The 19,267-nt window shown below is 45.0% G+C and overlaps 1 protein-coding gene across 2 annotated transcripts in view; it reads right to left on the minus strand.

Annotated features, from left to right (window-relative positions):
* Positions 1 to 284: 284 nt before the first annotated feature.
* SLC18A1 (solute carrier family 18 member A1) overlaps positions 285 to 19,267 on the minus strand; it is a 36,301-nt gene continuing 17,318 nt past the window's right edge. Inside the window, exons 10-15 of one of the 2 annotated variants that reach the window (XM_034965732.3) lie at positions 6,103 to 6,181; positions 5,113 to 5,164; positions 3,438 to 3,501; positions 3,034 to 3,153; positions 2,689 to 2,822; positions 285 to 1,305 (exon numbers count right to left, since the gene is read on the minus strand). In XM_034965732.3, coding sequence (XP_034821623.2) covers positions 1,192 to 1,305; positions 2,689 to 2,822; positions 3,034 to 3,153; positions 3,438 to 3,501; positions 5,113 to 5,164; positions 6,103 to 6,181 — 563 coding nt within the window. In that variant the 3' untranslated portion in view covers positions 285 to 1,191. The remainder of the gene's footprint in view (positions 1,306 to 2,688; positions 2,823 to 3,033; positions 3,154 to 3,437; positions 3,502 to 5,112; positions 5,165 to 6,102; positions 6,182 to 19,267) is intronic. The other variant, XM_055116348.2, reaches the window with a different exon arrangement.

Raw genomic sequence — 19,267 nt, forward strand, 5'->3', positions numbered from 1 at the left:
CTGCCATTATTTCCCACCCAGCCTATGAGCATCCCACCTGTTCATACTTGAACACAGAATGTATACTAACTTGCAGCATTAATCATTTTTTATACTGTTCACACCCTGTTTGCCCAAACAGATGGGGAGCTACTTAGGGGGATGCCATGTCTCCCACCTCTTTGAAATCCCATCACCCAATAAGTATTTCAAAAAGGTAGGAAAGTGTGATAATATTTATAGTATTTGCTCTATTTGCCCATACACTCTCTTGTGCTATAAAACAACATCTAGTTTACCAGGTCTGAATTAGGCAATAATGTATTTATTAGCAAGTATGAACAATGTCACATTACACCCCTCCTATTAGGAAATCTACAATAAGGAGGGATTTCAAGGCAGTTTCTTTTAACTTCTTCCCATGAAATCTTGGGTCTAATCAGTTATTTTTTCTGTCTTTCTTCTACTTTTATTTCTAAGAGTCTAAGAGGTTCAGAAAAGGTAGGAACACACAGGGGAGGTCAGGAGAATGTCAGTAACTCCAGCAGAAGAGAAATGGGCTCCTGTTTCTGAATGATAATGAAAATAGAAGACACTTTTCACTAAGGGTAAAGCCCTTTTAGCAGCTTTAGATTTAGCCACAGAAAAATCACTCACTTTATTAAAAAAAAATAAATGGAAAAAAAAAAAAAAAAAACTCTTCAAGCTGGCATTTGGCAGCAAGACAATGCTGAGAACATTTTCTCAACTCAGCTGGGAAAACCCGGGAAAGAACATGTTGAGGAAAAGAGCGTAACACTCTTCCGATCTGTTGGGACTATGCCAGAGAAAATCAGGCAACAGATTAACGAGGCTTGTCAGTCGCCCCACTGGTTTCAGGGGCACATTGCTCACTACCACCTCCATGCAATGAGTCACCCCTTGCAGAACCCGTCACAGCTCAAGTTTAATCAACCTCACAGTAGCGGGAAGGTGCATCACTCTGTCTTCCCATAAAAGATGGGCCACTGTGGCACCAAGGTATAGAGGAAGAGCTACAAGTTACACAGGTGAGAAGAGTATCAGGGACAGTGTCCATGGGAGGGGAGGAAAGAAGATTCCCAGGCAGAGGTATGTGAAGCCCACTGAGCCGTGGGCTCAGCCATGGTGATCTGGTCCCAGGGAAAGATGTGGTCACTGAGGCATCATGAATTCAGGGGGCACCTTCTGCAGCTACTCCTCATGGTCAGGCTCCTCATCACTGTCCTCCCCCAGAGGAAATTCCTTCGTGGGCTTCTGGGTTGCATACATCCGGGTCTCCATGGGGCAGTCCTGACTCAGAATAGCCTGCAGAGAGAGGCAAGAAGAGAAGCCACTGCACATTATTATCATTTTTTTTTTTTTTTGAGACGGAGTCTCGCTCTGTTGCCCGGGCTGGAGTGCAGTGGCGCAATCTCGGCTCACTGCAAGCTCCGCCTTCCGGGTTCATGCCATTCTCCTGCCTCAGCCTCCCAAGTAGCTGGGACTACAGGCGCCCATCACCACGCCAGGCTAATTTTTTGTATTTTTAGCAGAGACGGGGTTTCACCATGTTAGCCAGAATGGTCTCGATCTCCTGACCTCGTGATGCGCCCGCCTCAGCCTCCTAAAGTGCTGGGATTACAGGCGTGAGCCACCGCGCCCGGCCAACCACCGCACATCTTTTTTTTACCAATCTCCTCATTCCGTTCTCCCACTAGTTCATCCAAGGCTGGCATTGCTAAGTACTCAAGAAACATGCATAGGACCCTCTGCATGTACATGCACCAGCCTCCCGAGGTACCTAGTATATCAACCCTTGTCAGTACAAGTATCTCATATGCTTTTAACTGAATTTAACAGTAGTAGTGAAAGTTACAGCAGGAAGCCAAATGGAATCACCACCACTCCCTATCACACCTTCATGTCTTCTTTTGTTCCCTTGAGCAGCCTCTGTCGGCATCCCAAACCCATCAGGCCCTCAGGATGTTTGTGCTGCAGTAAGAAGAAAGTGCTTTATTAAAGAAACTCCTATGGTATGGATCTCTTCCCTGGGATTTTTGTACTTTTAAAAACGTGACCTGTGGACCAACATGGATAAACCCCATCTCTACTAAAAATACAAAAAATTAGCCGGACATGGTGGTGCATGCCTGTAATCCCAGCTACTTGGGAGGCCAAGGCAGGAGAATCTCTTGAACCCGGGAGGCAGAGGTTGTGGTGAGCCGAGATCACACTATTACACTCCACCCTGGTCAACAAGAGTGAAACTCCATCAAAAAAAAAAAAAAAAAGTGACCTGGTAAGGATAATGGTGCACTAGAGTGAATGAGTGGATGAACGGATGTGCCAATGGAATTCTGCCCACTTATGAGGTAGTTAACTTGGTAACTCACATCTTGCTAGTAACTAGCAAGCTAAGAACAGTAACTACAGGATGTCTTTGATGGTCCTCTGCCCCCATTTCCCTTCTCTACTGAAGACCCTTCCTGATAGCCCCAGAAAGAGGGAAGTGGTTACTTAGAGAAGGGAAATTAAGGAAGTGCACAAAAGAAATATGAAGATGAAAAGGGATTGGGAAACATGGCAAAGCAGAGAGAGTATCAACAGAGCAATAGAGGGAGGAAATAACAGCCCAGGATGAAAGGGAATGAGAGAGATGATGGAAAGAAACAGAAGTGAATTTCTCTTTTAACAGTCGGCGCTCCTTACAAGCTTCTCTTCCTTGGCCGGGGGGCTCCGCAGGTAGTAGCAGAGTGGAGCATAGACGATGTTGATGACCCCAGTGATGACCATGAGCCAGGGAAAACCGATGGCCTTTACAATGGCACCACCGGTGGATGGACCTGGGAGGGATACATCAAAGTCACAAGTGTCTATGGAGCCTCCATATGGAGCATCCTCCACGTAGGACACTATGCTGGCGGCAGTGGGTGACCCAGAGGATGTCTCAGCATCAAAGATCTCCAGAACCCTAGGAGGATAGCTTCCTGGCTGCACTTCCAGCTGGTAAAGAGTAGATAGGGGAAAGTGGGGCACCAGGTCCTGCCAACATACCTATAGCAAAGCCCATGCAAAAAGCCACATCAGCGATGGCGTAGACACTCCCATACACCGAGGTGTGGCGTAGATCCACCAGGTGCCCCATGATGGGCATCATAGAAGAATCCACCATGCCTGTGGCCAGAACAAACAGGACACAGTCAGCCCCACCCACAGTCAGTACCATCCTGCCTCTCCTCCTCCATTTAGTCCATTTGCTTTGTCTGCTGTCTTCTCCCTCGGACCAACACCTGTTCCAGGTGGGAATTACGAGCTCATCTCTCCACAACCCTGCCAGCTGCCCTCCTGATCCTTCTGCCTCTCCACCTACATCCTCTGATGAGAAAAGGGGGAGGAAAGGCATCAGACCCAAAGCCAACAGGCAGGGGCTTCTTGTTTTCTTTGAGGGCACTTCTTACCTATGGCAAGGCCAAGCCCTGCATTGGGGCCAATGAGACCAAAAATATTGTGAGCCAGAGGAACCTGCAAGGGGAAGGAGGAAGAGTCATCAGGACTCCAGATGGGTCAGGTGGGAGCAAGGTTCAGAGTTTTCACATGAAATGAGTTTATTCAGAGTGCACTATTGGCCACATACATCATCCTCCTGCACTCTCACACTTTCTCACGGAAAAGAATCTATACCTCCATTTTAAGGATATGAAAACTTCACCAGCGCTGTTGTGTTTATTTATTGCTCTATACAAAGTTACAGATCTAATGAGTGGCAAGATCAAGTTTGGACCTCAGACTTGGCTCCATTATGCTCTAACGAGGGTCTTCCTCTGTTCCATGGATACTTTCTCCCCTTCCTCTACCCGTCTCCACCTAAACATACACTCCTGGTCTCATTCTTCATGGAATAAAGTTGCCTCTGTTTTCCATTAGGGACATCACTGAAAGGTTTCATTTAGACTTCTAACTTGGTAGCTGTTGGAAAAAGAAGATAGAGAAGAGGCCCCAACAACCAGTTAGCTGTAAGCTAGAGGGGGCAGGTGGTGTGGCTTGGGTCCCCTATCAGGAAGCTTGTGAGACTCATTCCCGTTGCCCTCCCAATCCCCCAACAAAAACCCTTTCTTCCCTCTTTTTCAGGTTCCTTACCTCCCTCTCTGGGTACCTGCCATTCAAACCTGCTACCCCAGGACACTCACCCCTTAAGGGTTTAGCATACCGTTTAGATGCTACTGGGTGATAACAAGTTTTAGGGTTCATGCTTCAAGAAATGTTTATAATTTATCAATAGTATTGGCTGAGATTCACTATGGGCTCACCACGTGCCAGACACTGTGGTTTATTTGGATTACCTTGACCACCCTGTGGACACCATCAGAACCCTGCCTACATAGATGAGGATGCTGAGCACACAGAGATGAAGTAACCTGCTCAAAGTCACATGCATAGAAAGTGGCAAAACCTGCCGTGGAACCCGGATCCCATGCTCCTGCTCAGGACCTCCAGCTGGTCTTGAGCACAGTTTACAGTGCCTTGTAGCCCTGTTATTCTCTCTCTCAAGGCTGGGAGGTTTGTGTGTTTCTCATCCCCACTGGGGAGAGGAGGAAATGAAGGCTTTGAGAGCTTGATGGGGATTCTTGGAAATGGAAAAGTCCTTCTTTCTTTCTTCTTCTATCAAGCCTCTGGTGCCAGGGACTGGGGCATGGATGATGGTTCCCTGGGGATTTATGAGGCTCTGTCAGGGTGGGATGAGTAAATGAAGTCATAAAACACACCATTTTGCCATCCCCAGAAATGGATACCAACATGTATCACTTCATATGCCCACATGTACAGCCTCAGACCTCCGGCTCCAGCTGCCCTGCAGCCCTCTTCCTCTCCTTTCCCACTTCCCCTCAATGGAAAGCCACAGCAGCTGGTGGCCTCTTCCCCTGTGCTAAATTCCTGCCTATTCAGAACCAGTTTTTCTGACAGTCCTTGCCAAGCCAACTCTGCTCATCTTAAAGGAAAGTAGTCCTTAAATGTCTGGGTCTCTCTCACTCTCTTTCTCTCTCTGTCTGTCTGTCTGTCTGTCTGTCTGTCTCTCTCTCTCTCTCTCTCTCTCTCTCTCTCCCCTTCCCCTCCCCTAGGTCTTCTTATACTTACACAGAGCAAGCTGGTACCTACTACCAGCATCCCGATTAGGGAACACAGCCACCTGGAAGAAAAAAGCCGTCATCAAACACCACTAGGAGAGAGCTCCCCTCCACCTGTACCGCATCACCACCATGCTGACCTGTCCCACCAGCCCTAATCCCAGCAACCCCTTAGGACCTGAGGACAGCATCCCTACATGACCAGTTTGTACCCAAATGAGCTCTCTCCCTGCCCTTTCCTTGTCCCCCCTGGCTCCACCCCTTTTTCTATAGAAAGGCAGAGGAGGTGCCGTGGGACACACTCTTCCTTCCCTTACAGGAGGAATCAGCTGACTCAGAAGGCACTTGCTCCTTAGAAGTAGCCCTCAAACTTAACTCATGCTGTTGCCCAGCTCAGACTGCCTCCTGCCTGTCCTATTTTATTTGGTCCTTGAGGTCTATCTCAAAAAACACAGAAAGTACCAAACTTCTTTCCTTCTCTGATGTCTTATGGCAGTGCTTCTAAAATCTTGATGCTAAACACCAAAGATAAAATTAAAGCTGTCCTTATTGTAGTGAAGGGACAGAATGGAGACTCATAGCTCTTGGCCCCCAACCCTTCCTCCTCAGTGGCCTCTGGGGTGCCTCTATAGAACTCCTTAGGGTTCCACATAACATAATTTGAAAACTACTTTCCCAAAGTACTGCATTTTTCATAGCTGTTCTCTGTTGTGGTTATTTTATCTCTTCAACTGGACAGCAAATGGATGGAAAGTAAGGGGTGCCCCTCATGTATCCACTGCCTTTTCTATAACAATCAGCTCAGAGCTCAGGACAATCCATTCTCCATACCACCCTCACCACTCACTCACTGCCCATCCTCCCAGTGGGAAGTTTTTATCGGTGTGTACTCATCCTAAACTTTCAACCGTATGGAAGCTGTTCATCATTCCAAGATCAGGAACAGGCGCTCTTCCATCTTACATTTCTATTGTTCGTCCCAGATCCCAAGGCTACATACCGACCCATCTTGTTGGCCAACACACCAAAGAGGTTGGTGCCAATAAGGTAGGACACACTGGCAGGCAAGAAAGCTAGACCTGTGGAAGGACACAGATCCTTACCTTAGGACATGCCCAATTTACTCTAAAATGCCTTGTCTCCTACAAGACACTGAAGTCCACCCCTGTAACCTTCCAAGATCCCCAAACCACTTTGTTTTATGATCTGGGGACCTTTGTGCAAACCCACAGTAGTTGCCATAGGACCCCCACACCTCTCCTTTCTTCAGGAGCAAGGCTTTGTTTAGCCTCAGTACTTTTCTTTTTGTTTTCTTTTTTTTTTTTTTTTTTGAGACAAGGCCTCACTCTGTCACCCAGGCTGGAGTGCAGTGGTACAATCTCAGCCCACTGCAGCCTCGACCTCCTGGGATCAAGTGATCCTCCCAGCTCAGCCTCCCAAGTGGCTGGGATTACAGGTGAACACCACCACACCTAGTTTTTTTTTGTTGTTTTTTTGTTTGTTTGTTTGATTATTTGTTTTTGTAGAGATGGAGTCTCGTCATGTTGCCCAGGCTGGTCATGAAATCCTGCCTGCCTCGGCCTCCCAAAGTGCTGGGATTACAGATGTCAGCCGCCACACCTGGCCTAGCCTCAGTACATTTAATGTGCTTCCAGCTCCCCACTTAGATTCCTAATGAATGGCCCTGATGAGCCATTCTCATGTATAAAATACCCTTGATTATCAGCGTGAGAATGTGAGCTTCAGAGGTGGTGTGGTTGGGTGCCACATACCCATACATAATTCCTGGGAAGTGAATTCCTGCCTTGCTACTTACCAGCCCTTCTATTTCTCTGAGAGGGATCTTGGATTAATTACTAAACCTTTCTGAGCCTTGGTTTCCACATCTGGAAAAAGCAAAGCTATGATTATATCATACCGGGTTACAATGTGGAGCAAATTAGGTAATGCATGCAAAAGTATTTTGTAAATTGAAGTCCTGAACACATGGCTTTTTGTGACAGTAGAGGGAAGTTTTCAGGAAACATGGGCTTTGGAGCCACACAAAGCTCCAAATTTTGCATTCAAACCATGGCTTGATGACTTGTTAGCTCTGTGACTTTGGACAATTTACTTAACCTGTCTGAGTCTCATCCATTCATTCATTCATTTTAACAAACTTTGACCATGTGTCAGGTATTCTGGGGGCTGGGAATACAGCGGTGAATAAGACAAACAAAATTCTAGCCCTCAGCTAGCTTATACTCCGGGGAGGGAGACATACAATGAACAAGTAAACAAATACACAAAAAAGATAATTTTGAAAAGTGTTGAGTTATGTGCAGGAAATTTAATGTGGTGATATAGCAGAGCAACTCAGAAGGGCTACCTGGGATTTCAGGGTTGGGGAAGGCTTCTTTGGGGAAGTGACATTCAAACTGAGACCTTAATAACCAAAAGAGAGCACTTCAAGCAGAAAATAAAAAGCACCTAATGGAAATTAAGATGTCTTAAAGAAATCATTTAGTTTGTTCTAAGAATAGAAAGGATATCTGTGTGCCTGAAATATAAGACGAAAGTGGAGGGTGAGAAAATGAAGGTCCTAGAAATGAATCTGGTTATTCCAAGGGCAATGGAAGCTTTGGAAGGAAATGACATAATTGGATTTATATTTTCTAAAATCCCTTAGAAGAATGGGTTCATGGGACAAGAGTGGAAGTCAGACTATTTGCAGAATCCAAGAGAAAAGTGATGGTGCCTAAGATTAGAAGTCATGGTGGAGAGAAGTGAACAAAATGGTAGGTTTTGGAGGTAAGTTGGTGACATTTTCTGTTGGATTGGGTAAAGACATAGCGGGAGTGAGGAGGGGAAGTGAGAAATCAGGGATAACCTAGGTTTTTGTCTTAATCAATTGGGTAGCTGGAGATAGGGAAGACTGGTTGAAGTGCAAGAGCATGGGGGGAACGTGAGAGGTTTGAAGTGACTGGTAGATACCCAAGCAGAGCTGTCAGGCAGTTAGATACACAAATCTAGAGTTCCAAGGAGAGAGAAATTTGAGACCTTGGTTTACACATGGTTCTTAAAGCCATGCAAATGGATGGGATTGCCTATGAAAGAACAAATAAAGAATAGAGATCCAAGGACTGAGCCTTGGGGGACTCCTATCTTTAGGCATTAGCAAAGAAGGCAGAGATAACACAGGAGATGAGGAGTAGCCAATGAAGTAGGTGAGCGGAGATGGAATTGAGAAGAGGAGTCTGGCCTTTGATCAGGGCTGGGATGCTCCAACCATAATTAAAGAGAAGACTGGGAATGTGGGTTCAGGTACAGGATACTGGGTACACTTAGTGATGGAAACACGACAGTTCCATTCTCATTGCTTCCATTTTATCATAGCTTCTGTTTTCTCAATGAGTAGGAGGGAAAGTCAACAACTGAGAATGATGATGGTGAAGGGACGGGAGTGCATATGGGGTTAAAATGAAGAAATATAAAATAGTCATTTTGGAAAAGAAGAAGGAGGACATAACTAGGGGCTTAGAGAAAGATTGTTGGACAATGTGAAACCCACTTTAGATTTGTGGCCATAAATATAAGGTGAGACCAACAGCGTGGTTGTGCGTTTTTTTGCAGCCCCATGCCATGGCTCAGTTACAGACAAGGAGTAGGCAACAAGATAGCTTAGCTAGAGTGAAGTTTTTGGCAAGTGACAAGCCCAGAGGGAGTGAGGAGTTTCAGAAGAGTGACATCCATGATGAGCCATCAACTCCAAGTTGAGGAAAGAAAGAAGTGAGGACAGACTGGGCGCTGTGGCTCACGCCTGTAATCCCAGCACTTTGGGAGGCAGAGGCGGGCGGATCACAAGGTCAGGAGATCAAGACCATCCTAGCTAACACGGTGAAACCCCATCTCTACTAAAAAATACAAAAAATTAGCTCGGCATGGTGGCAGGTACCTGTAGTCCCAGCTACTCAGGAGGCTGAGGCAGGAGAATGGCATGAACCTGGGACGCAGAGCTTGCAGTGAGCCACTGCACTCCAGCCTGGGCGACAGAGCAAGCCTCTGTCTCAAAAAAAAAGAAAGAAGTGAGGACAGGAGTAGTGATGGAAGAAAAATTACTCAGGACAGTGAATTGGTGATCCCAGTTTGGTCCAAAATGGTTGATATGGGACTGTTAGAACACCTGAGAAGGCAATATGTAAGATGAGAACTGGATTGTTTGGAATTGAGATTTCAGAGGAAATATAATTAATACTGATGTCAAGGTGATATTGCTTGATATTTGTCCTCTTGAAATTTCACGTTATAACTTCATCTCCAGTGGTAAAGGTGGGGCTGAGTGGGAGGTGTTTGGGTCATGGGAATGAATCCCTCGTGAATGGCGTGGTGCTGTCCCCATCCTCACGGTAATGAGTGACTTCTTGCTCTGTAAGTTCACACAAGAGCTGGTTGTTAAAAGAGCTGGGCCTCCTGAGGCCTTCACCAGAGGCAGATGCTGGTGCCAGGCTTCTTGTACATCATGTAGAACCATAAGCCAAATAAACCTCTTTTCTTTATAAATTACCCAGCCTCAGATATTCCTTTATAGCCATGCAAAATGAACTAATACACAAAGTGAGGGCATAAATAGGATTAAATTGGTTAAGGTGAAAAACAGGAAAGGATCATTGCAAAAGAGTAGATTAAAAAATTAGGAGGCCAAGATCCACAGTTATCCACCTGGATATTGAAGTCACCAAAAATGGTGACAGGAGTAGAGGTGAAAAGAACATGGACCAGATGTTGACAGCTTTAATGAATGAGGAGGCACAACTAAGAGGTCACTAGATGTTTGCAACAAAGAAGGGTTGGGTGGTGTAATCTAACGACATCACATTCAAAGGAGCTGAGATCTTTGAAGGAGAATAGAGAAGAAATGACTCGGAAGCAACAAAGGAGAGCAAGGTGTGGAACATGAACTTCCATCTAGATGCTGCAGGAAAACAATGTTCACAGAAAACATCTGGGTCTCAGTAGGGCAAGAAGATGAAAGACATGTTCAGAGAAAAGGATGAGGGCATAGGATGCTTGCTGATGACAAGTCCAGGATTTGAAAGAGCATTGGGAAATTTGGTAAGATCAAGAAATCTCTGAGGGCAACCCCCTTTGGGAGCTCTGTTTTCACTCTATTAAATCTTGCAACTGCACACTCTTCTGGTCCATGTTTGTTCTGGCTCGAGCTGAGCTTTCACTTGCCGTCCACCACTGCTGAGTGCTGCCATCACAGACGCGCCATTGACTTCCACCCCTCCGGATCTGGCAGGGTGTCCGCTGCACTTCTGATCCAGCAAGGCACCCATTGCCACTCCTGTTTGGGCTAAAAGCTTGCCATTGTTCCTGCATACCTAAGTGCCCAGGTTCATCCTAATCCAGCTGAACACTAGTCACTGCATTCCACGGTTCTCTTCCGTGACCCACGGCTTCTAATAGAGCTATAACACTCACCACATGGCCCATGATTCCATTCCTTGGAATCTGTGAGGCCAAGAACCCCAGGTCAGAGAACAAAAGGCTTGCTGCCATCTTAGGAGCAGCCCGCCCCATCTTGGGAGCTCTAAGAACAAAGACCCTCCAGTAACATTTGGTGGCCCATACAGGGCTTCTCCAAAGTGGTGAGTAATATTGGATCACTTTTGCTTGCTATTCTGTCCTATCCTTCCTTAGAATCAGAGGAAAATACCGAGCACCTGTCGGCCAGTTACAAACGATTAGCGTGGCTGCTGGACTTAAGACTCAGCTGTGAGGCTTTCTGGGAAAAGGCTTTCTAACAACACCCAATCCTTCTAGGTTGGGAGCATTGGTCTGCCTGGAACCAGCTTCTGCTTTCACAATTTTCTTGGGGGAAGCCGAAGGCCGACTAGAGGCAGAAAGCTGTCATCCCAAACTCCGGGCATTGATCAGTCAAGATCATGATGCAATCAGAAGTCTCTACTCTATAGTTGCCCATGTGTGCACCCCTACCTCTTCTTCTGACCCATACCTCCTGGGTTCCAACCATGACTTTCTTGAAAGTGTAGCCCCAGAATTCTCCTTACCTCTGAATCTACTTCCTCCAATCCCTGCCTCCTAGGTACTAATGCTTCAGACTTTCACTTCCTCTCCCAAGTATTAGAGCAAGTTGTATCTCCAAAGGGGATCTAAGGAAGCTCTACACTGTGTCCTTAGGCACAAAGGCTATGAACCCACGGAGTCTTGCCCCTGGTGTCCCTCCCAATTTAGGTATACAGCTGTCAACATGGGCAGTTATGTGGGACCCGTTCCCCACCACCCTTGCCAGGGCCACAAGTTTGTAAATGGCTAGGAGGATTGCTCTGCCATTGTGTAAGTACTCTCCTCCCTCAATTTCTACCCAACTTACCCACCCTGTGCAATACAATCTCCAAGCCTCAGCTCCTTGGCGAGGGCCTTAGGACTGATGACCCAGTACTTTAACACTGGAACTGGGCCTGCGACAACATAATAGATCAGTATCAAAGCGAATTGAGTAAATTAAAGGGATGGCCCAAATGCATTCTATCTGTACTGGCAACTGCTTTGCTAACAGAAGGAAGCAGAAAAATAACTTTTAGAGGAAACCTCATTGTGAGCACACTTCACCAGTTCAGAACTATCCTAAGTCAAAAAAAAAAAAAAAAAAAAAGGTAGCTTACTAACTCAAAAATCTTAAAGTATGGGGCTAGTCTGTTAAAAAAAAAAAAAAAAAAAAAAGATGATTTAACATTAACCACTGAAAATTCCCTTAACCCAGCCAATTTCCTAACAGGGGATTTTAATCTTAATTACCATACGAAGGTCTGACCAGACTCGGGAGGTACCCCCTTAAGGACAGGAAGATAGATGGTTCCTCCCGGGTGACTGAGGGAAAAAACCGTAATGGGTATTCAGTAATTGATAAGGAAACTCTTGTAGAAGCAGAGTTGGGAAAATTGCCTAATAATTGGTCTGCTCAAAGGTGCGAGCTGTTTGCATTCAGCCAAGCCTTAAAGTACTTACAAAACCAGTAAGCCCATCTTTTTCTCCTTGCTCTTCTTCTTTTAGGAAAAAGGCACACAGGATAAACAGGATCCATCTCTCATATTTCTTACCCAAAAGGACTTAATCCGGGGCAACAAAAAGTTTAAGATCAATAATTAGGGTGTATTCCTACAAAGGAAAAGAAGGACAAATGCCCTAGTGGGCAAAAACTCTATCTCAATCCTGACTCAAAGGGTTACCTACACCCTCTCTGAAATGAATTTGCATAAGAATTGTTGTTTATGGGAATGCATCTTGATGGGGCAACTGGGTTGTGCAGCCCAGCTCAAGAACTCACCCCTGATCGCAAAGGCAATGTTGGGCACGCTGGTAACGGACCACCAGAATCCAGCAGCCCGGACTCCTTTCTTTGTGGTCAAGAAAGGTGGGAAAACAGGTGCAGGACTGCTACATCAGTGAGCGTAACTAATCCGGTAAGCAGATGTCCATGGGTGGTTACACACCCTGGAAAGGAATAAGCATTAGGACCATAGAGGACACTCTAGGACTAATGCTCATCGGAAAATGACTAGGGGTGCTGGCATCCTCATGTTCTTTTTTCAGATGGGAAATGTTTTCCCAAAGGCAAAAACACCCCTAAGATGTATTCTGGAGAGATATAATGTTACTGCTAGATCAGACACTAACCCCAAATGAAAGAAGGACAGCTATAATTGCAGCCTGAGAGTTTGGCGATCTCTGGTATCTCAGTCAGGTCAATGATAGGGTGACAACAGAGGAAAGAGAACGATTCCCCACAGGCCAGTAGGCAGTTCCCAGTGTAGACTCTCATTGTGATGCAGAATCACAACATGGAGATTGGTGCCGCAGACATTTGCTAACTTGCGTGCTAGAAGGACTAAGGAAAACTAGGAAGAAGGCTATGAATTACTCAATGATATCCACTATAACACAGGGAAAGGAAGAAAATCCTACTGCCTTTCTGGAGAGACTAAGGGAGGCATTGAGGAAGCATACCTCTCTGTCACCTGACTCTATTGAAGGCCAACTAATCTTAAAGGATAAGTTTATCACTCAGTCAGCTGCAGATATTAGAAACAAACTTCAAAAGTCCACCTGAGGCCCAGAGCAAAACTTAGAAACCCTACTGAACTTGGCAACCTCAGTTTTTTATAATAGAGATCAGGAGGAGCAGGTGGAATGGGACGAACGGGAGAAAAAGAAGGCCACCCCTTTAGCCATGTCCCTCGGCAAGTGGACTTTGGAGGCTCTGGAATATGGAAAGCCTGGGCAAATCAAATGCCTAACAGGGCTTGCTTCTAGTGCAGTCTGCAAGGACGCTTTAAAAAAGATTGTCCGAATAGAAATAAGCCACCCCCTCATCTATGCCCCTTATGTCAAGAGAATCACTGGAAGGCCCACTGCCCCAGGGGACGAAGGTGCTCTGAGTCAGAAGCCACTAACAGATGATCCAGCAGCAGGACTGAGGGTGCCCAGGGCAAGCGCCAGCCCATGTCATCACCCTCACAGAGCCCTGGGTATGCTTGACCTTTGAGGGCCAGGAGGTTAACTGTCTCCTAGACACTGGTGCAGCCTTCTCAGTCTTACTCTCCTGTCCCTGACAACTGTCCTCCAGATCTGTCACTATCTGAGAGGTCCTAGGACAGGCAGTCACTAGATACTTCTCCCAGCTGCTAAGTTGTGACTGGAGAACTTTGCTCTTTTCACATGCCTTTCTAATTATGCCTGAAGGCCCCACTTCTTTGTTAAGGAGAGACATTCTCGCAAAAGCAGGGGTCATTATACACCTGAACATACAGAAGGAACACCTGTTTGTTGTGCCCTGCTTGAGGAGGGAATTAATCCTGAAGTCTGGGCAACAGAAGGACATTATGGAGGAGCGAAGAATGCCCATCCCGTTCAAGTTAAACTAAAGGATTCCACCTCCTTTCCCTACCAAAGGCAGTACCCCTTAGACCTGAGGCCCAACAAGGACTCCAAAAGATTGTTAAGGACCTAAAAGCCCAAGGCCTAGTAAAACTATGCAATAGCCCCTGCAGTACTCCAATTTTAGGAGTACAGAAACCCAACGGACAGTGGAGGTTAGAGCAAGATCTCAGGATTATCAGTGAGGCTATTGTCCCTCTATACCAAGCTGTACCTAACCCTTATACTCTGCTTTCCCAAATACCAGAGGAAGCAGAGTGGCTAACAGTCCTGGACCTTAAGGATGCCTTTTTCTACATCCCTGTACATCCTGACTCTCAATTCTTGTATGCCTTTGAAGACCCTCTGTACCCATACTTGCCTGGTAAGCCTATTTAATACCACCCTCACTAGGCTCGATGGAACCTTGGCCAAAATCCTACTAACTGTTGGATGTACCTCCCGCTGCACTTTAGGCTATACATTTCAATCTCTGTATCTTAACCTCCTGGTTAAGTTTGTCTCTTCCAGAATTGAAGCTGTAAAACTATAAATGGTTCTTCAAATGGAGCCCCAGATGCAGTCTGTGACTAAGATCTACTACAGACCCCTGGACTGGCCTGCTAGCCCATGCTCCAATGTTGATGACATCAAAAGCACCCCTCCTAAGGAACTTTCAACTGCATGACCCCTACTATGCGCTCCAGTTCGGCAGGAAGCAGTTAGTGTGGTCATCAGCCAACCTCCCCAACAGCACTTGGGTTTTCCTGTTGAGAGGGGGTACTAAGAGACAGGACTAGCTGGATTTCCCAGGCCAACTAAGAATTCCTAAGCCTAGCTGGGGAAGGTGACCACACCCACCTTTAAACAAGGGGCTAGTAACTCAGCTCACACCTGACCAATCACATAGTAAAGAGAGCTCACTAAAATACTAATTAGGCTAAAAGCAGGAGGTAAAGAAATAATCAAATAATCTATCACCCGAGAGCACAGAGGGAGGGACAATGATCGGGATATAAACCCCAGGCATTCCAGCCAGCAGTGGCAATTCCCTTTGGGCCCCCTGCCATTATATGGTAGCTCTGTTTTCACTCTATTAAATCTTGCAGCTGCCAAAAAAAAAAGAAAAAGAAAAGAAAAGAAATCTCTGAAATATGGGGATAATCATAATTTCTACCAGACAGGCCAGTTGTGAGGTTTAAACAAAATAGTGCATATCAAACATTTTACATCGTGCCTGTCGCAGACTAAGGGCCCTACAAGCACTGGTCTTGATTATTATCATCATAACTCGTGAGTGACATGTCAGGACTTGAGTCCAGGCCATCTCACTCTAACTCCAAGTGTTTCCACTATGCCACATCCCCAGCATGGTAGCACAGATGGCTCTGGAATAAGGGACTGTTTGAGATCAGCAGAGTGAGTTTGTCTGGATCTCAACAGCCCTTTTAATCCCTCTCTATACCTAGAAAAAAACAGTGCAGGCTAACAAAAAATACCATGGCAATTACAATTAAATTAAAAGTCAACAATCAACCATTTATTGGCTGACAACTTGTTTGCTTTTAATATTCTCTTCTATGGAGTAGAAGTAAGCACACCTTAGTGTATTTGTGTAGGCTATCTGGACAGGTGGCAATCTGTTGCAAACTGTACCCATTCGTTTATATTTAATTGCTTAAAAAAATTAAAACGACTCAATTGTTTATATAGTATGTGGAAGTAAGCACCTCTAGGAAGCCTACAGCCTCCTAGATACACCTCCTTGACATCATTTTAAATGGTGTAAAATTTCCTTAATTAGATTTTTCTCAATCCACGTTGCTCGTTCTTTAGGATCTGATTATAGCTTACATTTTAGCAGTATTTTGTGCAAAATAGGTGCTCCAGAATAAGTATTTATAGATACATGAAAAACATGTATGAAAAACATGCATGAAAAACATCTGTTTTTTCACAGTGAATCTCTAAGGGGTGAGGGATTACACATTTTGTGACTATCAAAATGGTTTAAAGTAAAATTGTACAAAGAATTTTTTATTTACTGATAGTATCCTGTATTCCACGCACTGGGCTAATCCATTTAGGATTCCAGATGAAAATGACTCTGAAAAATATCTACTTCTTTACAAATTAAAAAACTGGAGTTGGTCTTAGTCTGTTTTATTTTTGCTGCTGTAACATATTACCACAGATTGGGTAATTCATAAAGAAAAAAGATGTATTTGGATCACAATGCTGGAAGCTGAGAAGTGCAAGTGCATGGCACCAGCATCTGCTTGGCCATCTGGTGAGGGACTTCTTGTTGGGTCATAATACAGCCGAAGGGTATCACATGGAGAAAGGGCATTTGAGAGAGAAAAGAAAAAGGGGCCAAACTCCCCCCTTTTGTGACTAATGCACTCCTATGATAATTGCTTTAATCTATTCATAAAGGTGGTGCCCCTAGGACTTCATTACCTACTAAAGGTTCCACTTCTCAACACTGTTGCATTGGGGATTAAGTTTCCAACACACAAATTTTGGAGGACCTAGCATTCTAACCCCGGCCTCCAAAATTCATGTCCTTGTCACAATGCAAAATGCATTCAATCCATCCCAATAGTTTCAGAAGTCTTAAGTGGTTCCAGTGTAAACTCAAAAGTCCAAAATCCAGAGTCTTGCCTAAATTAGATATGTGTGAGATTCAAGGTACGATTAATCCTGAGGCAAATTCCCTCCAGCTGTGAGCGTGTGAAATCAAAACAAATTATACTTGGCCCTTTGTATTTGCAGGTTTCACATCCTTGGATTCAACTAATCGCAGATCAAAAATATTTGAGGAAAAAAATAAAAATAACAATACAAGACAAAAATAATACAAAAAAGAAAACAATACAGTATAACAACTATTTACATGGCATTTCCATTGCATTAGGTGTTACAAGTCATTGAGAAATGATTATAGTACATGGAAGTACGTGTGTAGATTATATGCAAATATGATGCCATTCTATGTAAGGGACTTGAACTTCCTTTGAGTTTGATATCTGTGAGGAGTCCTAGAACCAATCTCCTATGGATACCAAGGGATAATTTATCTACTTTCAAAAATAATGGTGGAATAAAGATAGAATAGACATTCTCATTTCAAAAGCAAGCAACAGGGAAGAAGAAAGGGGTAACAGGTCCCATGAAAGTCCAAAACCCAAAATCGAAAACAATATTATGTCTTAAAGCTGGAGAATAATTGCCTTTGACTCCATGTCCAAAATCCTGGGCACACTGGAGTGGAGTTTGGACCCGTAAGGCATCAGGCAGCCCCATCCCTATGGTCTTTCTGGGCTCAGTCCACCCAGCAGCAATCATGGGTTGGAGTCTTGTGCTTGCAGGCCACCATGCTGGTGCCCCTACAGTTCCATGATCTTGGAAGTGGCTGTGCATGACATCTTTTGAAATTTAGGTGGAAGAAGTCATGCACCCATAGCTGTTGCATTCTGCACACATGCAAAATTTGCACCATATAGACACCACCAAGGCTTACCACTTGCACCCTCCAGAGTGGGAGGCCAGGCCACATCTGGGCCCACCTGAGCCATGGCTGGCACAGTTGAGGGGCACTGCACTGAAACGCAGAGAGCAGAGTCCCAAGGTGGTTCTGGGCAGTGAGCCCATGGAGGGTGCCCCAGGCTTATTCCCAAACCAGTCTGCCCTCCTATATCTCTGGGCCAGTAATGGGACGCATAGCTTCAAAGGTCTCTAAAATGCCTTTGGGGTCTTTCTCCCACAGTCTTAATAAATGGTGCCTGGCTCCCTTTTATCCACACTAATCACTTTAGGTTGCTTGGCCACACTCTTGGTGTGCTCTCCTAAAGATGCCTTTTCCTTCTTTCCAAGGCCAGGCAGCAAATTTTCCAAGTCTTTCTGCTTTGCTTCTCTTTTAACCATAAATTTCAACTTTAAGTCATTTCTTTGCTTTCACATGTCACTATATATGCAGTTAAAACAACCACAAAGCAACCTGAAGCTTTGCTGCTTAGATATTTCTTCTGCCAGATATCCTAGTTTATTGCCTCTAAGTTCTTCATTCCATAAAGTCCTAGGTTATGGACACAAGTCTGCCAAGTTTTTTGTAACTGTATAACAAGGATGGCCTTTACTCTAGTGTCCAATACCTTTTTCCTCATTTCTATCTGAGACCTCATCAGAATGACCTTCACTGTCCATATTTCTATCAACATTCTGGTCACAACCTCTTAACCAATGTCTAAAAAGATTCAGACTTTCTCTATAGCTCTCCTCTTCTTCTGAGCCCTCACCAGAATCACCCTTAATGCCTTAACCACAGCAATACAGGCTCTTTCTAGCCTGCTCCTCCAAATTATTCCAGCCTCTACCAATTTTCCAGTTCCAAAGCTGCTTCCATATTTTCAAGTATTTGTTATAGCAGCAGCCCTGTTGCTCAGTACCCATTTCTGTCTTAGTCCATTTTCTGCTGCTATAATATAACAGAATACCAGAGTGCATGATTTATCAAGAAAAGAGATTTATTTGGCTCAGGGTTCTGGAGGCTAAGAAGTTCAAGGGCAAGCCTCTAGCACCTGTTTGGCCATCTGGGGAGTGCCTGGTTGCTGGATCATAACATGGCCAAAGGGGGTCACATGGAGAGAGAGCACACATGAAAGAGAGGTAAAGGGAGCTGAACTCCCCTTTTATTGTAACAAACTCACTCCCATGATAATGGCCTTAATCAATTCATGAGGGTGCTCCCACGATCTCATCATTTCTCAAAGGTCCCACTTCTCAAGACTGTTGCATTGGTGATTCAATTTGCAACATATAAATTTTGGGGGACACATTCACACCATATCAGAGGTCAAACGGGTTAAATAACTTATCCAAGGTCACAATCAGTAAGTGACGTGGTCAGGATTCAAACCCAGGTGGACCTGGGCTATTTCCTCCCCTTGGTGATGCTACCTAGCATATGGTGGGCCACATAGCAAGCACTCACAGGCAGGCTACACGTTACTTTCAAAAGCATGGACTCCTTTGTTGCTCCCAACACCCTTGAGGCGTGCTCTTCATGTACAGCAGCGATTTTCTAGGTGTGATCACTGACCAGCTATATTAGAATCACCTGCAAAATTACTAGGGATGAAAACTTGTTTTGACTGAATTGCTGTCCCCCAGCAATCAGAGTTTTAACAAGCTCTGTAGGTGATTCTGATGTAGTTGTTGGACAACCTTTGATGTCAGACTTTACA

The sequence above is a fragment of the Pan paniscus genome, chromosome 7 (assembly GCF_029289425.2).
Source record: "Pan paniscus chromosome 7, NHGRI_mPanPan1-v2.0_pri, whole genome shotgun sequence".
In the NCBI taxonomy this organism is placed as follows: Eukaryota; Metazoa; Chordata; class Mammalia; order Primates; family Hominidae; genus Pan; species Pan paniscus.